Source organism: Hylobates moloch, unplaced genomic scaffold, assembly GCF_009828535.3.
Source record: "Hylobates moloch isolate HMO894 unplaced genomic scaffold, HMol_V3 SCAFFOLD_24, whole genome shotgun sequence".
Lineage (NCBI taxonomy): Eukaryota > Metazoa > Chordata > Mammalia > Primates > Hylobatidae > Hylobates > Hylobates moloch.
Window position 1 is genome coordinate 3,206,630 of NW_026652299.1, and position 23,398 is coordinate 3,230,027.

Sequence of the window (23,398 nt, forward strand, 5' to 3'; positions counted from 1 at the left end):
ATTTACAAGAAAAAAACAAACAACCCCATCAAAAAGTGGGCAAAGGACATGAACAGACACTTCTCAAAAGAAGACATTTATGCAGCCAGAAAACACATGAAGAAATGCTCATCATCACTGGCCATCAGAGAAATGCAAATCAAAACCACAGTGAGATACCATCTCACATCAGTTAGAATGGCCATCATTAAAAAATCAGGAAACAACAGGTGCTGGAGAGGATGTGGAGAAATAGGAACACTTTTACACTGTTGGTGGGACTGTAAACTAGTTCAACCATTGTGGAAGTCAGTGTGGCGATTCCTCAGGGATCTAGAACTAGAAATAACCATTTGACCCAGCCATCCCATTACTGGGTATATACCCAAAGGAGTATAAATCATGCTGCTATAAAGACACATGCACACGTATGTTTATTGCGGCACTATTCACAATAGCAAAGACTTGGAACCAACCCAAATGTCCAACAACAATAGACTGGATTAAGAAAATGTGGCACATATACACCATGGAATACTATGCAGCCATAAAAAATGATGAGTTCGTGTCCTTTGTAGGGACATGGATGAAACTGGAAAACATCATTCTCAGTAAACTATCGCAAGGACAAAAAACCAAACACCGCATGTTCTCACTCATAGGTGGGAATTGAACAATGAGAACTCATGGACACAGGAAGGGGAACATCACATTCCGGGTACTGTTGTAAAGAATTATAGATAATCTAAAGACGACTACGGGTCAGGAAACAAATGGCACATGGATACATATGTAAAAACTGCACATTGTCACACACACACAGCTAACAGCAGCTGCCTCTGTAGCGTGTCTGTGAACCTGAGGAAGGAATGACACTTTTTATGTATATGCTTTTGTGCTGTTAAATTTTTATATTTAAATCATGTGGATCTACTATTTTTCAATTTTAAAAAGCTAGTAGTAAATGTGCTAAATGTGAAAATAAGACAATTCGGTCTACAGTACCATCTCCTGTATAGTAATGGGAATAAAATCTGCAACCTGTATGCTTTTGAGACAAGGACGACACAGGAATGAGACTGCCCATTTGGGCTATGGAAATTCTCCTGAAGATTTCTGAACTTCAGGTCGTAGGTTCCCAAAACATCCATAGAAAGAACTAAGGGGTCCATGAACTTGCATGAGAAAACATAAACTTCTAACAAATTTAACATTTCCTTCAATTCCTAACTAATGTAGACAACAGACCACAGCAGTACTAGCAATACCAACAGAAATCCTAGATCTTTTCATGTCAAATCATGTCAAAATACTGTTTATATTTATCACTATTTTGAATTTACAATAACTAGATCCAACTGTAGATTCTGCACTTAATGTCTTAATAAAGTATATTTATTAAAAATTGTTTATTTTGATAACTTTATTTCAATGTAATTGATTTATCTGACCTTATTTTATGCATTTATGGCATCATTCTGAGGAGTTTCACCAAACTGCCAAAAGAGTCCATGTCACCAAAAAAGGTTAAGAAGCCCTGGATCGTAATTCTCAAATCAGATGCCAATACCCTTCACTTGGAAATTGAAAGAGGAAGCATTTTGGGGTTATTCCAACTAGAAAGTTCCAGAAATTAATGGGCAGAAGACAGATGTAATAAACTTGTTTTGCCTGTGACCGTCCCATACAACCAACTACAAATTGAATGCTACTAGTGCCCCAGTTGAGAAACATCTCGAGAATCAAATAAATGGCATGACTACCCTCATCAATACCATACTTTTGAAAGTTTCCAAACAAAAGTGTTCATCCAAGAATTCAATGGTATACTGGAATGTCTCTCTTCATTCACTTCTCTAGTGTACAATACCCACTGCATAGACTTTCATCACTAAAACTTATCTTCCCCATAACTAATCATCTAACCTAAAAAAAATCATTCTGAAGAACAAAAACAATATTTATTAATTATTCAGGGCCCAATTATTACTCTACGGATTAACTGAAGATTTAGTTATCTTAGCAAAAAATTTTCAAGGTCTTTAGTTTTTAAAATCAATTAGGTTGTCAACTTCTATGCCAGAAAACAGAGAAGGAAGGAGGAAAACACACATATTAACTTGTAAAGTTTGAAAGCGCTCTCTTTGTTTGTTTGTTTGTTTGTTTTTAAGAGACAGGGCCTCAGTCTCACTCTGTCATCCAGGCTGGAGTGCAGTGGCGCTATCACAGTTCACTGCAGCCTTGAATTCCCGGGCTCAAGGAATCCTCCAGTTTCAGCCTCCTAAGTAGCTGAGACTACAGGTACCTGCCACTCCACCCAGCTGATTTTTTTTATTTTTTGTAGACACGAAGTCATACTATGTTGCCCAAGCTGGTCTCAAACTCCTGGCCTCAAGCTGTAAAAATGTTTAATTGGCATGAGAAAAAAATGTGAAACTCTATCACAGAATAATGTATGGGAATACTCTACATTTTACTCTTCCATCAACCTTCATATTTGTTATCCTGTATAAGTGAAAATTGTTACCAAAAATATGAGTGTTGCCTATAAGACACGGACTTAAGTTTTTACAAAAAAGTGTAATCTTGGCCGGGCGTGGTGGCTCACACCTGTAATCCCAGCACTTTGGGAGGCAGAGGCGGGCAGATCACGAGGTCAAGAGATCGAGACCATTCTGGCCAAGATGGTGAAATCCCATCTCTACTAAAAATACAAAGATTTGCTGGGCGTGGTGGCACGTGTCTATAGTCCCAGCTACTCGGGAAGCTGAGGCAGGAGAATCACTTGAACCAGGGAGGCGGAGGTTACAGTGAGCCAAGATCGTGCCATTGCACTCCAGCCTGGGCGACAGAGCAAGACCCTGTCTCAAAAAAAAAATAATAATAATCTAGTAATCTTTAAAACTAACTTTTCAGATACTTATTAAACAGATGAGGAAATGGGGCTCAATGAGGTTAAGTAATTTACCTCACCCATAAGGAAAGTGGCAGAGGCCAGGATTGGAACCTAAATCACAATTTCAAAGTTCCAACAACTTCACCAAATTAGCAGCAAAACTGAATGCTGCTTGTTGACTCCCCAACCAAGAGTCTCACGTCCCTAGCCCATTAAAAAAAAAAAAAAAAGCAAGCAAGCAGGGAAGCAAAGATAGGAGTTAGAGAGGTAGCAGATAGGCTGACTCTCCAGTCTGCATTCCTCTGACTTTATAGCAACAGCTGCTTACAGTAAAACAAAAAACCTAAAAGCAGACAGATACAATGAAACAGTGCTGAGGAGAAACTGTAAGTGACTGGCATCTTCCTCCACAGTGTTAACCCTGTAAGAAGCGGTTCTGCATCATAGAATATGTAAATTTAAAGCTCTGTCCCATTTAAATAGTATAGACAAGGCAAATAATCGATGATCAACTTTAAGTTAAAATCAAATAATCATGATGGACCTTCTGCCATCTACACTGGTCTCCTTCATGGCTTATTCCTATCAGCCTCTCCACCTCATGCTGTCTCTATGGACCCATTACTGTTTTTCTACTTCAACTCTACTTAAAACTAAATGAAAATGCAGAGCTGCATTGTTTACGGATACAACGAAACTCAGTCCAAGTGACCAGCATCACGCTAAGTGCCTGTATTACAAACTTTTTATCACTTAAGACAGAAAGTGACAGAAGTACCTGGATTGCTATCCTGCCTGTCTTGGGTACTGAATAAAACAGACATGATACCTTCCTCAAGACATTTAGTCTTGTTGGGGAAGTAAGTGTCTACTCTTTCCCGTGCACATGCTCTTTCTCATACATACATAAAATTCACACACACACTCTTACATACACACTCAAGTGAGAAAAATGATACTAGAAAATTAAAATAAACTCAAGTGGTAAGGACTAAAAGTACTACTGAACTTCAGAATACTTACAGCAATGAGTAAGCCTAGTAAAGACAGTGAAGAACATTTCATGAAAGCAAGATGATCATAACCAAAACATACACAGAATGGATTGCTCTGCTGGGCTCCAGGAAAAATTAGTATTAGATAGTGGATGAATATAATTGATCCTCGTAAAAGAACGACAAGCCAAATTGACAGCATCTCAGCAGTATTAAAGAGTTAAACCTTAAGCATTAATTTCTTCCCAATATTTAATGTCACATTTGTTTGTTCTTTTCATCTAATTATAATCCTGGACAATATGCCAGTAGATAGACATGTGGTTTCAGAGGTTCAAGTAATTTTTAGAGTCAAAAGTACTTTAAAGGTCACTCAGTCCAATTCTATTTCACAAGTGAGAAAACTAAGGGCCAGGAAGGTTAAATAATTTCTACGAGGTCAAACAAAACTCATCCCTTACGACTCTGAAAATTAGTAAGTGTGAAGAGTGCTTTTTTTAAAAAAAGACACTGGAGACTTACAGTCTTTGATTCAAATTTCATTTAAAACATAATACATACAAATTATTCTAAGCTCATTAAAACATCTTACAAATTTATGGTCTGTAAAAACACACTAAGTATACAAATTGACCTTGGGACAAACCATGGATTAAAATGATGCCTAACTTTTGATCACGCTGTATTACCATCGGTAGCAGACCTCTCAGGGCAGCTCCCCAGCTGAGAGGGTAACACTTCTCAACATAGGTCTACTAACTTGCCCTGCTCTTTGAATGGCGGACTCAGAGGTAGATACCTGATGCAAGCCAGACCAATAACGCTCTCTATCTCAAGAATCTGGAATTTTGAACTTTTAATGGGAAAATAAATGGTAGAACAGTAAAGCTATAATGGACCTTAGATATCTTCTAGTTCTCAACCCATTCATTTTACAGATGAAGCAGTACAATGGTGAAGCAAGAGCCCCAGAGTCAATCAGCCTGAGTTCAAATCCTGGCTCTAGCATGTTCTTTTCTAGATGCATGATCTTAGGCGAGTTACTTAATTTCTAAAGTTTCAGTTTCTTCCTCTGAAAAAGAAGTAGTAACACCTATATGTCCTACTCTTAAAATCAACTCTAAACCATCTATTAAGTTTAACAAAGTACCTGGCACATGCTCAACACACTCGACAACACACACTCAAATGTTAGCTGTGATGGTAGTGATGAACAACCTGAGGCTCAGAAAAGCTAAGCAACTTCCCAAATTATATGGCCATTTAACCCATTTAGGCATAAATGGGTTAATCCATGACAACCAGAACTGGAAACAAAAACTCCAGAATCATACTTCAGTGGTCTTTCATCTATACCACCCTACAAACTCCTAGGCCTAACATTCAAAACTATCTATAATTTAGTCTAATTCTACCTTTTTTCCAACCTAATCTCCACCCCTATTTTTACTCCTTCATTCACCAAATATTTACTGAGTGCTTCTATGTTTTAAACAGTTTCTAGTGCTGAAGATGTAACAGGGATAAAATGAAGGGGAAGACAGAAGTAAAAGATGTCTGCATGACCGAACGAGAACAGGGGAATGATATGGTCAGCAACATCAGAGTGCTATCCTCCTAAAGTTCCTACTAGCAGGAAGAACAGGAAATGATTGACAGAAAACATCTAACATGGAAGAACCATCCTTTGGTCTACTCAGCATCCTCAGAACTTCCTTTAGATATTCTTATGCTCTAATATTTGCTTCAACATACACCATACAACCAAACCTGAAAGCCCAAATTGTTACGCCTCTCTCCAAGAAGCCTTCTCTATGACATGCAATGAATCACCTCATGCCTCTCAACTACACTAACATTTAACTTTCTCTAATGCTCTTTCGATGTCTGTCAGGTTGTCTTAACCCTGCAGTTTTTGCTGACTTTCCAGATACATGTTTTTGGACTTAATAGTTCATTTAAGTTCCATGAAATCAAAGTCTGCATCTTCTTTTATTCCTAACATTTCAGTACACAGCCTTACACATACTTTTCCTATACAGAACACTTCAGTTTCCCAATATCTTATTTAGATAACAACTGGCATTTAGATAATACCTGGCATGTTATTTGCTTTTGTTAAAAGAAGAAATGCTTCATGTTTTTACAGGATCAATTTACAAAACTGCATTTTATACCCTCTCCATTATGAAACATGAAATATATTAGTGCCAATAATAATTCTGAAAAGGTATCAATACGGATTATATTCCTACCGTATCAATTCAAAATATCACTTAAAATATTAACACAATGGCAAAAATTAGACCACGTATGAGAGGAGATATGGCAATTCAAATTAGTCATGGATCTTCTTTAAAAATAAGGTGAATCACATGATTCATGTAGACTAGTACATTCTGGTATGAAAATCTATCTCACACAGGTCTACACACACCTATGAGAGTTACTTAAAACAAGATAAAGATTTATATTACAACCATATCCGCGTGTGAAAAGATTCTATATTTAAAGAGGCCTCTGACTCAAGCGGAAAAGAGGATATAATATTTAGATATACATAGTACCAAAGTAAGTAACCAAAAAGAATTCCCGGAAGAAGAATTTATCAAATGCTGCTAATAAATTTTATCTATAGATAGATACTGGGGGAGGGGGAGAAAAGACACAAATATAGCTCTTGGAACAGAAAAAGAAATAGAAGCCCATCCAACACTCAACAAACATTTTTCAAGCATGTATTATGTGCCAGGCACAGCTCCAGGCACTTGGAATATATTAATGAGCAAAATAAGCAAAGATCTTTGCCCTTAGAGACATTATATTCCAGCAGGAGAAAAATCTAAACAATAAAATGGGACAGTTTCCCACAAATTTCTTATATGCTTAAGATAACATAAACAGTGGGATAAATATAATGGTGCCAATACAGGGGAAAGCAAAGTTAACTGCTAAGAAAAAAGAAAATCTGAAAACCCAAGAGCAAAAGTCAGACCAAATTAAGTAACGAAAAAACTACACTTCTTAATAATTTAACAGTCTAACCAAATTGGCAACTTTTAAGGTTTCCAAAATTATAAAAAGTAAAATATTATTTACAAAAGCTATAATGAACTTAATCACAGTTCAGTTGATAACTCTGGGTTCTGTAAGAACCCTGAATATGCAGCATGGTGACTATGAGTATATGCTTTTGTGACACCAATGTCACAAGGGTCTGAATTTCAGCCCTGCACTAGCAGCAAGACCTTTCAGTTTTTCCTCTATAAAACAGAAATGGTAATACCTCATAGGGCTGTTACCAGAATTAAATGATAATCAAAAACTGGAAACAACTAAAAAATCAGAGCGATGCATAAAGATAGCATACCAAATTCGCTGGAATACTACTCAGCAATATAAAGGAACAGACTCATACAACAAGGATGAATCTTAAATGCATCGTGCGGAACAAAGGAAGCTAGACACAAAAAAGTATGTATGATTCCATTTATATGAAATTCTAGAAAAGGCAACCTAATCTACAGTAAAACAAAACAAATCAACAATTGCTTGGAACTAGGAGTGGAAAGGGACTGGTTGCAAAGGAGCACAAGGGAACTTTTCCAATGTTGGAAATGTTCTATATCTTGTTTTCATGCATGTATGCATTTGTCAAAATTCAAACTCCACACTGTAAATAGGTACTTTTTTGTATGTAAATTATACCTCAAAAAAAGTTTATTTTAAAAAAGGATTAAATGAAATAACATACATAAAGCCCTTAACACAGTATCTCGGATATATGAATTATTCAGGAAACGGCAAGTATTAGTAAAAACATCAACTACCCCTATACAACACTCATGGGGAGGTGGCAGAACCGCTGGCTGCCTGATTTTTCTGGTCTAAATTCTAAATAAACACAAGTGTACAGTACTTGACCTAGACCAAGTGCCGTGAGGAGCATTACGAAGACCAAGTTAAAGGAGGATGCCAACTGGCAGCTCTTAGCAGAGGACAATGATAATAAGGATAGGGAAGAAAAGAAGTAAAAGATGTTTGCATGTCCAAAAGAGGAGGCTATACAGGATGACATGATTATCAGTGATACAATGCTACCGATGCCCAAGAACACCTAAATCACCTCATCCAGGCATTGTCAGAATGTAACTGAGTCAGAATGTAACTCAAAATTGAATAATGACTTTGTTTATATAAACGAAGTCTAATGATAGTCCAATAGCTACACAGAGGAGACAGGCCTTAATTTTAAGGGTGGGTGGGGATACAGGGGGAATGGGAAAAAGCCATCCATGAAGGCTTCAAAAGATTTTGCCAACCAAGCAGGACAGCACAGTTCAGAGACACCCAGCAACAATTGTGAATCCGTAAGCCAAGGTTGGTTTGTCTATTACAAGCCTACTGATTTAAAAGAAAAAATCTTATAAAAATAAGGAGTTAAGGACATCTAGATATTGAAAGTTACTTAAAATACAATTCAAGTGAAACACAAAACATTTGTGAAATGTATGACATTTACTGCTGCTTAGAAATATTTATCAAGGCAGAACCATTTTTATAAATACATAATTCTGTTTAATAACAGAAGTCCTGTAAATAAGACCAGAGAAATGAATTTGCTGTCACTCATGAAAACACAAGTCTTCTGACATATATATTTAAAAAAGAAAGAAAAGGAAAAACTAATACTCCAATTGGACACTCTGGGAAGCAAAAAGACTTCAGACTATAAATCTTAACTGTTAAGGTTTGCTTAATTTTGATTTTAAGAACCTCCACTTTTAGCATTTTTTAAAGAGGCAGAAAGGACAGGGCAAAGAATCAGAGGTTCTGGGTTTCAACTCTAGTTTTATCAGAATTTGGATTTCTTCTTCCTTAAAACTGGGCAATTGAAGTAGGCTACTGAAAAGTACCTAAGTTTAGCATTCACGCTCTAGTTTGAAAATAATTTTTTCTAAAAGAGTTAATAAAAAATTGCAAGGCGCGGCAGGGCACGGTGGCTCACGCCTGTAATTCCAGCACTTCGGGAGGCCGAGGCAGGTGGATCACGACGTCAAGAGATCGAAATCATTTTGGCCAAGATGGTGAAACCCCGTCTCTACTAAAAATACAAAAATTAGCTGGGCATGGTGGCACGTGCCTGTAGTCCCAACTACTTGAGAGACTGAGGCAGGAGAATCGCTTGAACTCGGGAGGGGAAGGTTGCAGTGAGCCGAGATCGCGCCACTGCACTCCAGCCTGGCAACAGAGCTAGACTCGGTATCAAAAAAAAAAAAATCTGCAAGGCGCGGCCAGGCGCAGTGGCTCACACCTGTAATCCCAGAAATTTGGCAGGCTGAGGAGGGTGATCACCTGAGGTCAGGAGTTTGAGACCAGCCTGGCCAATATGGTGAAACCCCGACTCTACTAAAAATACAAAAATTAGCTAGGCGAGGTAGTGGGCGCCTATAATCTCAGCTACTCGGGAGGCTGAGGCAGGAGAATCACTTGAACCCGGTAGGCGGAGGCTGCAGTGAGCCGAGATCGCGCCATTGCAATCAAGCCTGGGCGACAAGAGCGAAACTCCATCTCAAAAAACAAATAAACAAAAAATTGCAACACGAGTTAAGCACTTTTATTTTTAATGAAGCATGAAAAAATTACTCTGTAAGTTATCTTACTAAAGTAAGATAAAATACCAAAACATATGTGGCATACTAAGGACCACGTACGTTGGTGATTGCAAAAAGTAACATATCTTCCAGGAGTTAACTGTTCACTCTAGAACAGATTTCCTTTTTTTGGGGGGATGGGGGGGACGGAGTCTCGCTCTGTCCCCCAGGGTGGAGAGCAGTGGCACGATCTCTGCTCACTGCAACCTCTGCCTCCCGGGTTCAAGCAATTCTTCTGCCTCAGCCTCCCGAGTAGCTGGGATTACAGGCGCGCACCACCAGGCCCGGCTAATTTTTGTATTTTTAGTGGAGACGGAGTTTCACCATATTGGCCAGTCTGGTCTCGAACCCCTGATCTCGTGATCCGCCCACCTCGGCCTTCCAAAGTGCTGGGATTACAGGCGTGAGCCACCGCGCCGGGCCTACAACAGATTTGACTCAAGTTCTAAAGTAACAGGACCAAGTAATTACACACAATACTGGTACTTTTAAGGCCATCTTTCTTTTGGATCAAGACCCACAAAATGGCAAACATATCCCAAGTTGTGCTTATTAGGGTTCAATGTAATTAACTTGCATATAACATGATTTTATTTTAATTTTCCTTCTCATGGAAATCTGAGTCGTAAGAAACAAATTTTTAAAAAAAGAGTTCTCACATACAAAAAAAAAGTTCTCACAGCTCTAAACCTTAAGGATAAATACTGGGTTTTGATTACACACGTATTTATATATATATATATGCACACACAAATATATATGTATACGTATATATATGTACTATATATTTGTGTGTCTACACATACAGTTAAGTTCATCCTGATGCTACGGCCATATGCATTTTCTACTAAAAATGTAAGACTTTCAAGTAATTACACATCAAAGAGAAATGTGATTAAATCAGAGCAAAGTAGTAATAACAGGGTAACATAATGAGGTCAGAACTCGACCAGCCAATCAAAGGCATAAAAGCATTTCCTGCAATATTAATAGTCAAAAGAGAAAACCAATCGCGGAAACCTCGAGCTTCCTTTTGACAGTCACTGAAGCAAGAGAACCAATCCACACACACCCGAGGTTGACAATAAGGCGGGACTGTAGGTTCATTGAAGAAATTCTTGAGGGTGCAGTTACTATGAACTTCGCACGCAAGTAACACCACTCGAGTCATAAACACTCTCTGTCAAGCCAGATGAAATCCAACCGTCTGCAAAATTTAACCCATCGGAGGAAAAGCAGCAGTTTTCCCAAAAGGTGCTGTATTATCAAAATTACAACTGCCAATTTAAATGCACTAGGTCCTCTACTTCTAAGGACCACCTCGCAATGACAATTCTCGAGGACAACGCTACGCCGCCGGCTCGCTTCGGGGCATCCCCGGCTCCTCTCTAACGTTGCGCACGGAGCACGGCCGTCCGGGCGGAGCAGGCAGAGCCCGTCCGCCCCGCGCCCGGCTCGGGTCGGCTGAACTGGCCGGCGGGCGGCCCTCGGACGCTACGACCCGATCGATAGTCGTGGCCCCGGCCCTCCCCCGCCGCAGTACTGCACCGCCTCATCCCGCTGCACCTTCGCGGGCGGGGGAGCCAGGATGATTACATTGCTAAGAGGAAGATGTTTGTTTCGAAAGCACCCTTCCACAGTCATTTCAAAGAGAACTCAATATTAAACCAAATTTAAAAGTGGAAAAAATAATAATCTTGCCTAGCCAAATAATACCCCGCCATTAATTAGCCCCGCGCCTGCGGGAGGGAGGTGGGAAGGTAAACAGAGACCGTACGCCAAATGCGGCCAGCGCATCCCCTGCGCCATTCCCGGCCACCGCTTACGGCAAGGCCCCCTTACGGCAGCGTAAGCAGCGCTGCGAGCTAATCACAACACTGGGACGCAACAACATGGCGGCCGCGGGCGGGCGCTACGCCGGCCGAGAGGGTTTACGCTACTCCGCCGGCGTAGAGTCCCGTGCGTTAGAGCGGCAGCGGCGCCCTCCAGCGAGCGTAAAGCGCTCTGTGAATGGCGAGGCCCGACTGACAAAGGGGAGGGGGGAGGAGGGAAGGGGGGGTAATAAACACTCGAGTCCCTACCGATTCCTCCTCCTTCTCCATCCCGGTGGGCATCTGGGGCACGGCCCGGTTGATGGAGACGCAGTCGTTGAGATCAGGCATGTCCTTGCCGCGGTAGATAGGCAGCGGCTTGGCGGCGTCCAGCGCCCGCGCTCGGAAGGAGAGTTTACTCATTGTCTCCCCGCCTTACAGGAACAGCCCGGGCGGCGGCGGCGGGGCGGGCGGGGAGGGGGGGAGGACTCCCGCCGCCTCCTCCACCTCCTTCCTCAGTGCAGCGCGGCCGGCCCGCTCCTCCTCCTCCTCACTGCCCCCGGCCACAGCATGGGCGCCCACCCCGCCCGAAAACAGCCCCCCGCCGCCCGCGGCCGCTTCCACACACTAGATCCGCCGCTCGCCCGCCCGATCCGCTCCCTGCGCCATGGCCAACATGGCGGACATTACCACAGCGGCGGCGAGCGATCCCGGCAGCCCGCGCGAGAGCGCGCCCCCGTCGCGGGAACGCGCCTCGCCCTCTCCCTCCCTCCCTCCTTCCTCTCCCTTCCCCTCCCTCGCCTGCCCACCCACTCTCTCTGCGGCGCTGCCGGCCCGCGGGAGCGTGCTGGGTCTCGGTCCGCTCCGGGGAGAGGGGGCGGGGGCGGCGTCCCTCCGCTCGCTGGCCGGTGCTTTCGCTGTGTGGCAGGTGCCAGGTGCGCAAGTTCGTCCGCGCCCGGGAGCGTGCCCTTCTCCCTCCGCCGCCCGGTCACCCCGCTCGCTGGGTGTCCCGGAGGAAGGCGCCGGGCAAAGACGGCCGCGCCGAGCAGCGCGTGTGTGCAGAAGTCCGGGAGCGGGAAGGGAAGACGTCGACCCGGACCCCACCAGCCATCACCCAATCCTGTACTCGGACAGCGCTTGTCCCCAAGGCGCCCCGAGCGCAGGCGAATTCGCATCCTCCGAGGCGCACATCCCCGAGAGGTGCGAGAGGTCTCTCCCATCAGTCCCATCAGTCCGTTCGGAGGACTGGACCGCGCTGCTGGTGCCAGCCCTCTTCCACTCCCTCCCCTCCGTACCTGTCCGAAAGAGCTCTCCAAGGTGCAGCAGCGCGTTCGTCCTTGCCTTCGCGGGGAGGACGCTCAGGGCAGCAGTGAGGGTTCATGGTTTGAGGCTGCCAGATGCAACAAGTGAACTTAGGTTCCGTGTCACCCAAACTTCGGTACAGCTGTTTGGTGGATGGTAGGTATTTTTATGAGTTCAAAAACAGTAGCTTTCCTAAAAGTTCAGCTTCTAAAAATTTAACCAAGGCAGCACACATTTGCCAAGTAGCAGATGTGTGTCAAATGTGGGGTGCTGTGGAAGACTCGAAGAAATCTGAGAAAAGGTTCCTGCCTCAGAGAGCTTTCACCTAATGGGATGCCAGGATGGCTGGAAAGATGAGTAACAGAGACGTAAATAGCTGAAGAAAATGACAGCTGGAAAGATAAACGACAACCGAAGAAAAAAAGTGTAAATATTTTAAGAAAACAATACAAGCGATGACACAGGCAGTAAGTAGCACATGATTAATTACCAAACGAGATCTAGGCAATAATTGTAAGAGTTCAGAGAAAGGAGGCATGACTGCAGCCTAAACTGGTTAGAGAAAGTTCTCAAGAAGAGGGAAAATCAAGGTGACTCAAATAAGTACTAGCTATTGTTGACATCCACCTGGTTTAGCCAAGAGGCTCTTGGTTAGTCTTTAAGCATTGCACATTTCTCACAAAACCGTACAAAGAGAGTTTTTAAACACATTTTACCATTTTCTAATAATCGATCAATACTCTGCCTAACTCAGAGAAAGGCAGATGATTTCCTAAAGACCAACAGTGAAAAAATGGATTCCTACTGTTATTTCTGTGTGACAATAAAACTATATCTCTTCCTCTATTACGTCCTTCTTCCCCTCCTCCACTTCCTCCCCTCCCCCTTTTTCCTCCTCTTCCTCTTCCCCTTTGCTCTCTACAGTCTCCTCTTTTGAAGGCAGAATGGTGGATATAGTCTTCATGGTAGTGTCCAAATAGTCTAACCAGTCTGTCCCAGCAAAACTCCGAGTATTGTTTAGTGGGGCTTGAGTGTTTTTCATCCACTTTGTTGTTGGAAACAGCGGAGATGCTGTGACTCATTTCTGGTAAGCCGTACCTTCCTCAAGCTTATGGGCATGTCCTGCTCTCTAAGTGCTGCCTCTAGAACAGTTCCAATCCTCTGGAAGCAAGAACAAGAAGTTCTTGGGAGGGGGTCAGCCCTGGGTTCAAGCCTGAAAGGGAAGAAAAAAGCAATAGTTGAAGAAATGAGTCATCCAGAGCTTTCATCTGGATGCCCAGCCCTCCTCAGGTTCAGGAAGGATAGCTTTCTTCTAGTCCCTGTGTTTAGTTTTACTGTTTCTCTCAGAAAAGGAAATATCGAGTATGTGTAATATGCCATCCATTGTAGTAACATGTTATATATATTATCTCAACTAGTTGAATTCCACTTAATTCTTATTATAACTCTATGAAAAAATATAATTTTACCAATAAGAAAACTGAGCATCAGATAATTTGTCAAATTTCAATTCTAACAACTTGCGGAACTGGGCTCAAATTCAGGTCTGACCTGACTCCAAAACTCTAGTTTTCTCAGTGGTGCTACCCTGCTATCCAAGCTCTTCAGTTTATTGACCGGTCAGCATTCTAAAGCTGCTAATTCAAAGTTGATTACTAAGACCTTCCAACCAACGGCCAAGAGAGCGCATAAACCAGAGCCTAAAGTTGCAGTAGACCAAGGAGGGCAGGAACAACATCTGTCAATCACTGTATCCCCAGTTCCATGCCTCACATATGGCAGGCATCTAAAGTATATTTGTTGACTGATATTCCATGAACAAATTCACTGATACTGACCCCATGCCACGCTAGCTTATAGTTCACATACCTTACTGGCCTGTCACCTGACCTAGCTATTGCTGCCAATATTTGTTCTTACTGCGGCCTACCCTGTTGTCCAGCTTCCTACCTTTGTGCATAGAGATTTTAGAACCAATTAATGTTATTCAAAAACATCTTTTTGAAACCTGGAATTCATAGGAAGGGATTTTTGCTGCAGTCGTTGTTTCTTTGTTGTTCTTTTACTTTGACCATGTAAAAGATTTCTTCCCCAAATCTCCATTTTCTTCTCGCCCTGTAGGCAATGATTATAGAGCTGGGAATAAAACCGTTTGAGGCAAATAACACAATATGCTTTTCAACGGAGACACAGCCTGTGTTTTCTTGGCTTCCAATTCAGTGCCCAAACCGGAATGCCTCTGTTCACTTTTGGAAAGTAACTTCTATTTGTATATAAATATTACTTTTCATAAAGTTTATTTCTGATTGATTTGTTGAATACTCGTATAATTGTTAGTGCTAAAAGCAAAAAAATCTTCTTATAAAATAAAAAATTCTCTCATGAAATATTTTTATCAAGACCTGCTTCAAATGGGTGTGCAGCCTAATAGCCTATTTTAATTTCCACATACAATGCACTAAGTATAGTCATTCTAAAATCAGTCCACTTCAGATATGCTCTAGACCAATTCCAAATGACATGCATTTAGCCCAGCAAGCATAATATATAAGCACCCAAGAATTAAAACCAGTTTTAAAGCCATATCAAAATAAAATCACTGCCCAAATGTAGTCTAAATTAGAATAAATGTCAAATAACTGTTAGAATTAGGATTACATTCCAGTGTCCATCTCCCAGTACTATAATCAAAGCAGGCAGCTCCCAAATAATGGACAAATTACTTTCTGAAAGGAATCTTAAAACTAGTAAACACAGTTGCTATTCAACTATTTCAGAGTTTTATAAATGTCACGTTCTTTCTAATTGGCTCATGGTTTCAGCAAAACCAAATGAAAGTTAATTGGGTTAGTATGTGAACTGCACCTCCACCCCTCCCCCTTATGTTCCCAGGAATGAGCCTATTACTAATAAAGCTTCGTTGTTTTCCATATGTAATCTGAATGTGGGGTCTGCATTCATTACAATCAACTGGAGTCAGTTCCGTGGTTCCAGTGCCCTTTTCTGAGGCAGCTCTGCATCTTTGAGACATAGGGACAGAGACTACACTGAGAGGTGACTTGCCAAACATCTACTTCTACCTCTGCATTTGCCACCACGGGAATAGCAGATGGTAAACAAAAATTTGTGACTATGGCTCAGTTTCTTAGCAGCATCGCTCCTCTCAGACCTGGTTGGAATCACAGGGTGCCACCTTGTGTATAAGCTGACGATTTACTTCCCGGTTCCACAAAGGATCCAAATAGACTCCAAAATAATCAGCCTGAAAGCTCTGCATTTTGTTCACTGAGAAAAAAAGAAACAGATTTGAAAACACACAGCTCCAGAGGGTCCACAACACCCAATTTTGAATCGCACTGACAGCCTGTCTGGTTTGTTGCCCCACCCCTGACCGTAAAACACACCCAGTTCTCCACATTTGGAATAGATTGATGCCGCTCACTCAGGCTTTTGGATGGGGATAAGAGAAATAAGTAAAGCTCTTGTGACGAAGCTAATGAATTTGACTTGGACAGTTGTGTGTGTCCAAACAGCAAGCAAGCTATGTAGATGTAATTTCTGGACTTTGGATTTTATTTTATTTTATTTTTTTTGAGATGGAGTCTCTGTCAGCCAGGCTGGAGTGCAGTGGTGCAATCTCGGCTCACTGCAACCTCCGCCTCCTGGGTCAAGCAATTCTCCTGCCTCAGCCTCCTGAGTAGCTAGGATTACAGGCACATGCCACCACGCCTGGCTAATTTTTGTATTTTTAGTAGAGACAGGGTTTTGCCATGTTGGTCAGGCTGGTCTTGAACTCCTGATCTCGTGATCTGCCCACCTCGGCCTCCCAAAGTGCTGGGATTACAGGAGTGAGCCACTGTACCTGGCTTGGACTTTGGATTTTTGAGAGGCACTAGTTTCCATTGAGCTGATGAATATGAGCCTACTTATTTTAATAAAATAAGTAAAATAATTATTTTTAAAAATAAGTACTTATTTTAATAAAATTGGATGATAGGTTTTAAAAATGGCTGAGTTTGGAACAGAAATACAATTGTTGGAGCAAGGCCACGGGAAGTAAAAAGTAGGATCCTTTCCAATCCAGCTACCTTGCCCTTGAGAAATTCCACACTGGGAGGAAACCCACTCTAAATTCAGCACAGCTGTCATTCAGCTGAAGCCACTATTACATTCATGGAACTAGTGGGACGATTCATATTATTTTTATAAGGGTGTTGGAGTGGAGATCCTGGGGCTTTGGGGGCTACAGATGCACACCCACTGTTGGTTTAGGGCTCCTGAAATGTATATTCTTCTCAGCTTCTGTCTCCATTGGTTCATCGTCTTCTCCTGAGGCATCTCTGAAAGGTAACTTGGAAAGTTGTTTCAATCCCTGTGAAGGCAGTTTAGTCTCACTGACTTTGCTGGCCCATCTCAGACAACAAGCAGGCTCAGAGCACCAAGCTCACTGGGGTCCAAGTGTTAGCTAAGAGGAGTCCATTGTTAGGAAACTTGGGTTGCTAGTCTAAACATGGCTCCTCCCACCTATTTTTTTAAATCTCTACCACCAACAAAGGCTTAAATGTTTATAACCACAGATTTGTGAATGGCATATGCAGCTGGAATCCTGAATTGAAGAAAATCGGTGAATTGATTTATTAACAGCCATGCCTTACTGATCTGATCTTTGTTGTCCCCTAGAACAGAACAACCTGGTTTCGTAAGAAAAAGGTTCTGACAGTAGCATATTGAGAGCCCCTTAAATTCCACAGTGACTTGTTAGGAGGTAGAAAGGAAAGCAACTTTGTTTTCTCCAAATTAGAAGACAGATTTACTTGTCTTTCCTCAGCTATTAAAGGTGACTTTGGCAGGGAAAGAAACAGAGACCACTGAAATAAAACACACTAATTACCTAAAAATTTACTGACTCACCCATACCTCTCACCTTGTTTCAGAAAGGATTTCAGGTGGCTTTTGAGAGTTGCTAAAATATGCTAGGATAGCATTTAGGCTCTAAATTTCCTAGTAACACAAAATTAGGAAACCTTGTCAGCTTCCCAGCTCACGATATCCATTAGATAAAATGACTGCTCAGGAGAGTTACAGTTATTCCTGGTCCTCATTGCAATGTCCAAGAGTCTTTATAAATAGAGCAACTAGGTGATATAACAGATACTTCAACAGTATTCTTACAATAGACACAAAAGGGGCATCTAAGCGCTGTTTCTTATAGTGACCCTCCATATACACTGACGGCATGATATGCAATCCAGCACAAGCAATTCTGCAGAGGTTAGAATGGAGCTGGATGTCTGAAGCCATGAGCCCCACCCCATACAGATCCGGGAGTATGAATGGACCCTACGGCCCCCAGGCCATCCTGCCTGAAGATTGTTCTTCTCTCAACTGTCTCCTGATAAACTGTACTACTGAGAGCTCAAAATTGTGCGCTATTACAATTGCCTGAAGTGTAGCTCTTCTAAATGCCCAATTAAGGGCAGGCCCACATGCCTTAAATGACCGTGTTGTGGAGGATATTTTCTGGAAAGAAAGAAGCTTAACAAGAACCAGTGCCTAAATAGAAAGCTCTCCTCCCGCTTTTGCAATGAGCTAAGGGTGTATCCATTGGCAAAGCCAAGAAGTAATTTGACCTTTGCATAAACAAGGTGTGCATTGCTATCTCAGGTTAGATGGCATCAGGGGGTGGGGAGGTAGGGAAAGTTTCTTGCACACTGCATCCGTGTGAAGGTTGTCTGCTAGATGGTATAGCTGTTGTTTGCAAGCTTTGTTTTCTGGCTGTGGACTCTGCTTCCAATGCTTACGTTGTGCCTTTACTTACTTAGAAAGAGAGCCGCCCATCTGTAACTGCTGCTTCTCTAGGGCAGCTTTTGTAGCCCAGCAGACTGTGCAAGGCTTGTTTTGAAGGAAACTGAGTTTCAGAGTGTCCTCTGTTAAAGGAGGACATTAGGTCCTCCTACTCAGCCATACAAGGGACACTTATGTACCAAGTCCCCATCTTTCAGGCTTACCAGTCCAGCAGTTCTTCTAGCACTGTGCGTTCCCCTCCAGGGCTGGTACATAGGCCCACACCAACTGATGATGCAGACCTGCCATTTTAGGAATATCTTGGGGGATCTGCAGGGGCAAAGGGACTCCGGAAGTGGATGTCAGTTTGAGAACCAATTTTCACCACCACATTGATGCCTTCTACTAGGTTTGAAGGCAGTTATAGCTTGGTCTGGAGCTTGGTGCCTGAAGGCCCTACTTTTACGGTCTTTTGTCCTACAACTTCCCTACTTCATGGGAATGAAATGGCTTAAATAGCATGTGCCAGCCCATGTATGAAGTGACGCCAGTCATTTAAAATGTGCCTGAGTGACTAACAAAGAAAACAACATTTGAAACCTATTTTAGGTATAGAGATAAGTCTGGAATATTTTACCAAAATATTCCCCTTAGTGAGAGAAATGAGATTGCAAGGAAAGGATGATGGTAAAGAGAAATACTTTTTACTTTATAAACCTCTCTGTTATTATTCTAGATAGGTGGTTTTAAAAACTCATTTTAAAGAATTACAATCTGGTAGGTCAGGCGTGGTGGCTCACGCCTGTAGTCCAAGCACTTTGGGAGGCCCAGGTGGGCAGATCACGAGGTCGGGAGATTGAGACCATCCTGGCTAACACAGTGAAACCCCGTCTCTACTAAAAATACAAAAAGATTAGCCAGGTGTGGTGGCGGGCACCTGTAGTCCCAGCTACTCAGGAGGCTGAGGCAGGAGAATGGCATGAATCCAGGAGGCGGAGCTTGCAGTGAGCCGAGATAGCGCCACTGCACTCCAGCCTGGGCGACAGAGTGAGACTCTGTCTCAAAAAATAAAATAAAGTAAAAGAATTACAATCTGGTAATAGAACCTGCTTGTGCTTTGGAGAGAGACAAAGCTGGTCTCCCTGTATTCTATGACCCTTGTTAAATTGCTGCACCTCTGTGAACCTCTGTGACTTTGTGAAATGGGTATAATGTGCCTATCTCACTGGCTTCTTATGAGAAGTAGATGAAATAACATGATACAAATTGGCTAACACAGTGCCAGGCACACAGGCCCAATCAATATTAAAGCTACTGTTTCTATTCCTTTCCCTCTGTCTTTTTATTTACATGGCTTGAGGTGATTAAAATTAGATAAAATTAGAACTGTAGCACATAGAAAAAAGGAAATCTTGAGTTTCTACTCCAGTTTATGGTTCATTTTAAATTCTTCAAAACTAGAGTAAACTGAACATACACCCCCTCAACCCTCCCCACTCCCAGTTGACACTTTATTCCCTAGCCTTGCTTAGGGCTCATCAAGTACCCAAGAACAGAGTGGAACTATTATTCAAATCATCATGGCCATAGGGCCCTGCCAAAAAGATGACATTAGAGCCTTCAAAGTGGGAAGATCATATCTTTGTTGGAGAGATACATTTATATCTAAATAATCGGACTCTGAAAAGTCAGATTTGTTTCTCATTGTGCAAAAGTTCTCTTCAATAACTATGAGATGAATCACATGACCTTAAGACTGGATTTGAGGGTAGGGATTCTGCTTTTTCTTCCGCCTTCCCTCTTACCCTCTCTGCTTCACCATTTCTTCCTTCCCTCTATCCTCCTCTTAAGGTATGAAATTCTAAATACGATTTTAAAAGTCCAAATTTCTGTCTGAACAGCAACATGGTTAGCTCCTATTTGAAATCAGAAAGAGCCAGGCTACTTATCCATGAAAAATTCCCCCATAATCCATGGGCTGGCTGTGTCTGAGTTTATGTTCACCTGCAAAATAAGGCTACCATGTTCACAAGGGATATTAGCAGGAGTCATTACATAACATCTATAACATAGTGGGACAATTTCCAAAAGAATTTACAAATGATGTTTGAAAATGCTTGTCTGATTACATTTATCCTAATGTGTCCCCATCTACATATCCACATTGGTTTAATAAAGAGTCAACATCTCTCAGAGTCAAATTTGAGTGAGCCAGAGCCATTTGAGTACATGCTCTTTTTCTTTTCTTTCTTTCTTTCTTTTTCTGGTAATAAAGGAAGGAGATAATGACACTGATTTGCTTATATGATTTGTAAACTGACTCTGAAAGTCTTTCCAAAAGAAAAGTTCCCAAAATGCGGTATGTTTGCCCAAGTCTCCGCTTTGAAGGAGCATACTGATCTAGATGTGTGTATATTGCTGTGCTTACTAAACCAGGCCCATCACTTACTGACCTTCTCTCCTTTTTATTATCCACTGATATAATTTAATTAAGAAGAAAAATATTGGAACATAAGGCTGGTAGCCTTGGTTTTACTAACCTTTCTTGACTCCTGAGAGGTGAGAAAATGATCCAAACAAGAGATTAGCCAAAATATAATAATAAATATCCTGCTTGGCTTTGTGTTCCCTGGCAGGATATTTTATTCTTTGTTTTATGAATTTATGAACAGTTCTGAAGGCATTCTATGTGAATAAGCTTAAATCAAGCTTGATTTTTTCATATGTTAATTTTATTTATTTTTCACTTATTTATTTTTAGAGATAGGGTCTTGCTCTGTCACCCAGGCTGGACTGCAGTAGCATGATCATGGCTCACTGTAACCTAGAACTCCTGGGCTCAAGCAATCCTCCCACCTTAGCCTCCTGAATAGCTAGGACTACAGGACTACAGGACTACAGGTGCTCACCACCAAACACAGCTTGCTTATTTATTTATTTATTTAGCAACAGGGGGGGGGGGGGGGTCTTACCACGTGGCCTAGGCTGGTCTTGAACTTCTGACCTCAAGCAATCCTCCCACCTCAGCCTCCCAAGGCTCTAGGATTATAGGCATGAGCCACTGCACCTGGCTTATATGTTAACTTTAATATAACCTTTAAGTGTACAGATTTTATCACTTATAGAGTAATCTTACCCAAATTACAAATCATTTGCCATTACATGAAATAGAAAAGAGGGAATAACCCCAAAATGCCTAGAATTGAAAATGTAAACTTTGTTCTCATCCCCAAATCAAAGACTTGTTTCCCACCCTAGAAGTTGATGCCTGCTCTCAATAGTGCAGCTAACAGCCCAGAGGAAGCACAATTATTGGCTTCTCTTCTGCCCTCTAGCCTGATCTATAGCAATAAATTCCCAGGGTGGCCATGCAATTACACACAACGTGATCACTATCACAGCAGGCCCAGCTAGATATGGATACACAACATGATCACTTACCCAGTAGGCACCGTTCAATATGGTTAGACAACATGATCACTACACAGCAGGCCCCTTTCAGTATGGATTCCTAACATGGCCATGACTAATATAACAGGCACCTTGCATGCAACCGAAATGCAACCACCATCCCTGCAAGAACAGCTTGATGGGGACACATTATGTTATACCTAACTCCACATGTGCACTCAGGTGTAGATACTCTGCAGAAGGTCGTTTAGCACAGCAGGCTCTGCCATAGAGAAATTTGACCACAGACATAGCAGAAACAGATTTGGCTTTGCAGACAAGCTGTGATAGGACCTCCCAATGGGACTGCTAACATGGCAGGCAATATTCTATCTTTAGCCAAGTGCAAATACGAAAAAGCCTAATGATGAACAAAAGATCTGTAATTTACAAAACATCACAACAAACGGACCTGAAGAAAAAGACAAAGAGCACACTGCTTATGTTGAGTGTGGATTTTCCTGCATCCACACCACCAGTGCCTGTGGCAGAAAAGAACGCATTTGACGTTATCCTGCTACTCTCATTAGAGCAGATCTTTTTTTTTTTTTTTTTTTGAGATAGAGTCTCATTCTGTCACCCAGGCTGGAGTGCAGTGGCGCGATCTCGGCTCACTGCAAGCTCCTCCTCCCGAGTTCACGCCATTCTCCTGCCTCAGCCTCCCGAGTAGCTGGGACTACAGGCGCCCGCCACCACGCCCAGCTAATTTTTTTATATTTTTAGTAGAGATGGGGTTTCACCGTGGTCTCAGTCTCCTGACCTGGTGATCCGACCGCCTCGGCCTCCCAAAGTGCTGGGATTACAAGCGTGAGCCACCGCGCCCGGCCTCAGAGCAGATCCTTTTGATGGAAGGTGGTGTGTCTCTGTGCTGCTTTGATGAGTGTGAAAATACACCAACTTTTTTATGTATAGTAACATTATCAACTGTTATGTACAATACAAAAGAAAAGACTTTTAGGAAAATAAATGAAGTATTTCTTTTCTGCCAGCTTTAAAGAAGCAAATGGATTTGCAAATTTGAAATCAAAATAACAAAATTTGAAATGAAATTAACAAAAAGGGAGTAATTTTTATATCAAAAAGCTTTTCATTTATTTTTAAATGATGCTACTCCCATAGACTCCAATTTGGCTGATCTGGAATGTGGCCCAGAAATATACATTTAACAAATATACCAGGTTATTCTTCATCAGAATATTTTCAACAGCTTCATCTCATTGGTTCGTTTGTTCTTCTTCATCTTTTTTTTCCCTCTAATTTTCATCTTTCTCTTCTCCCTGTTTCTTGTCTCATTTCTGTCTTTGGCTCTATCCTCCTCCATTTTTTTTTTTTTTTTTCTGTTTTTCTCTAGGTATGGGTAGGAAGATGCTGGGGGAGGGGTGGTAACAGGGATGGGAAGGTTGGTTGGACAGTTGTGAAGAAAAGAGGAGAAAGGAAATCCTGCCAATTTCATAAGCCTCAAGCCATGTTCCAAAACAGTACAAGGCCTCTGTGTATTCCCTGTGCCTCTTTAATTGTAGCACACAG

At 41.9% G+C, this 23,398-nt stretch overlaps 1 protein-coding gene across 1 annotated transcript in view; it reads right to left on the bottom strand.

The window, feature by feature from the left end:
* Nucleotides 1-12,027, bottom strand: part of EPC2 (enhancer of polycomb homolog 2) — a 145,407-nt gene extending 133,380 nt beyond the window's left edge. Inside the window, exon 1 of the mRNA XM_032145596.2 lies at nucleotides 11,606-12,027. Within this exon, the coding sequence (XP_032001487.1) occupies nucleotides 11,606-11,758 (153 nt within the window). The 5' untranslated portion in view covers nucleotides 11,759-12,027. The remainder of the gene's footprint in view (nucleotides 1-11,605) is intronic.
* Nucleotides 12,028-23,398: the final 11,371 nt, after the last annotated feature.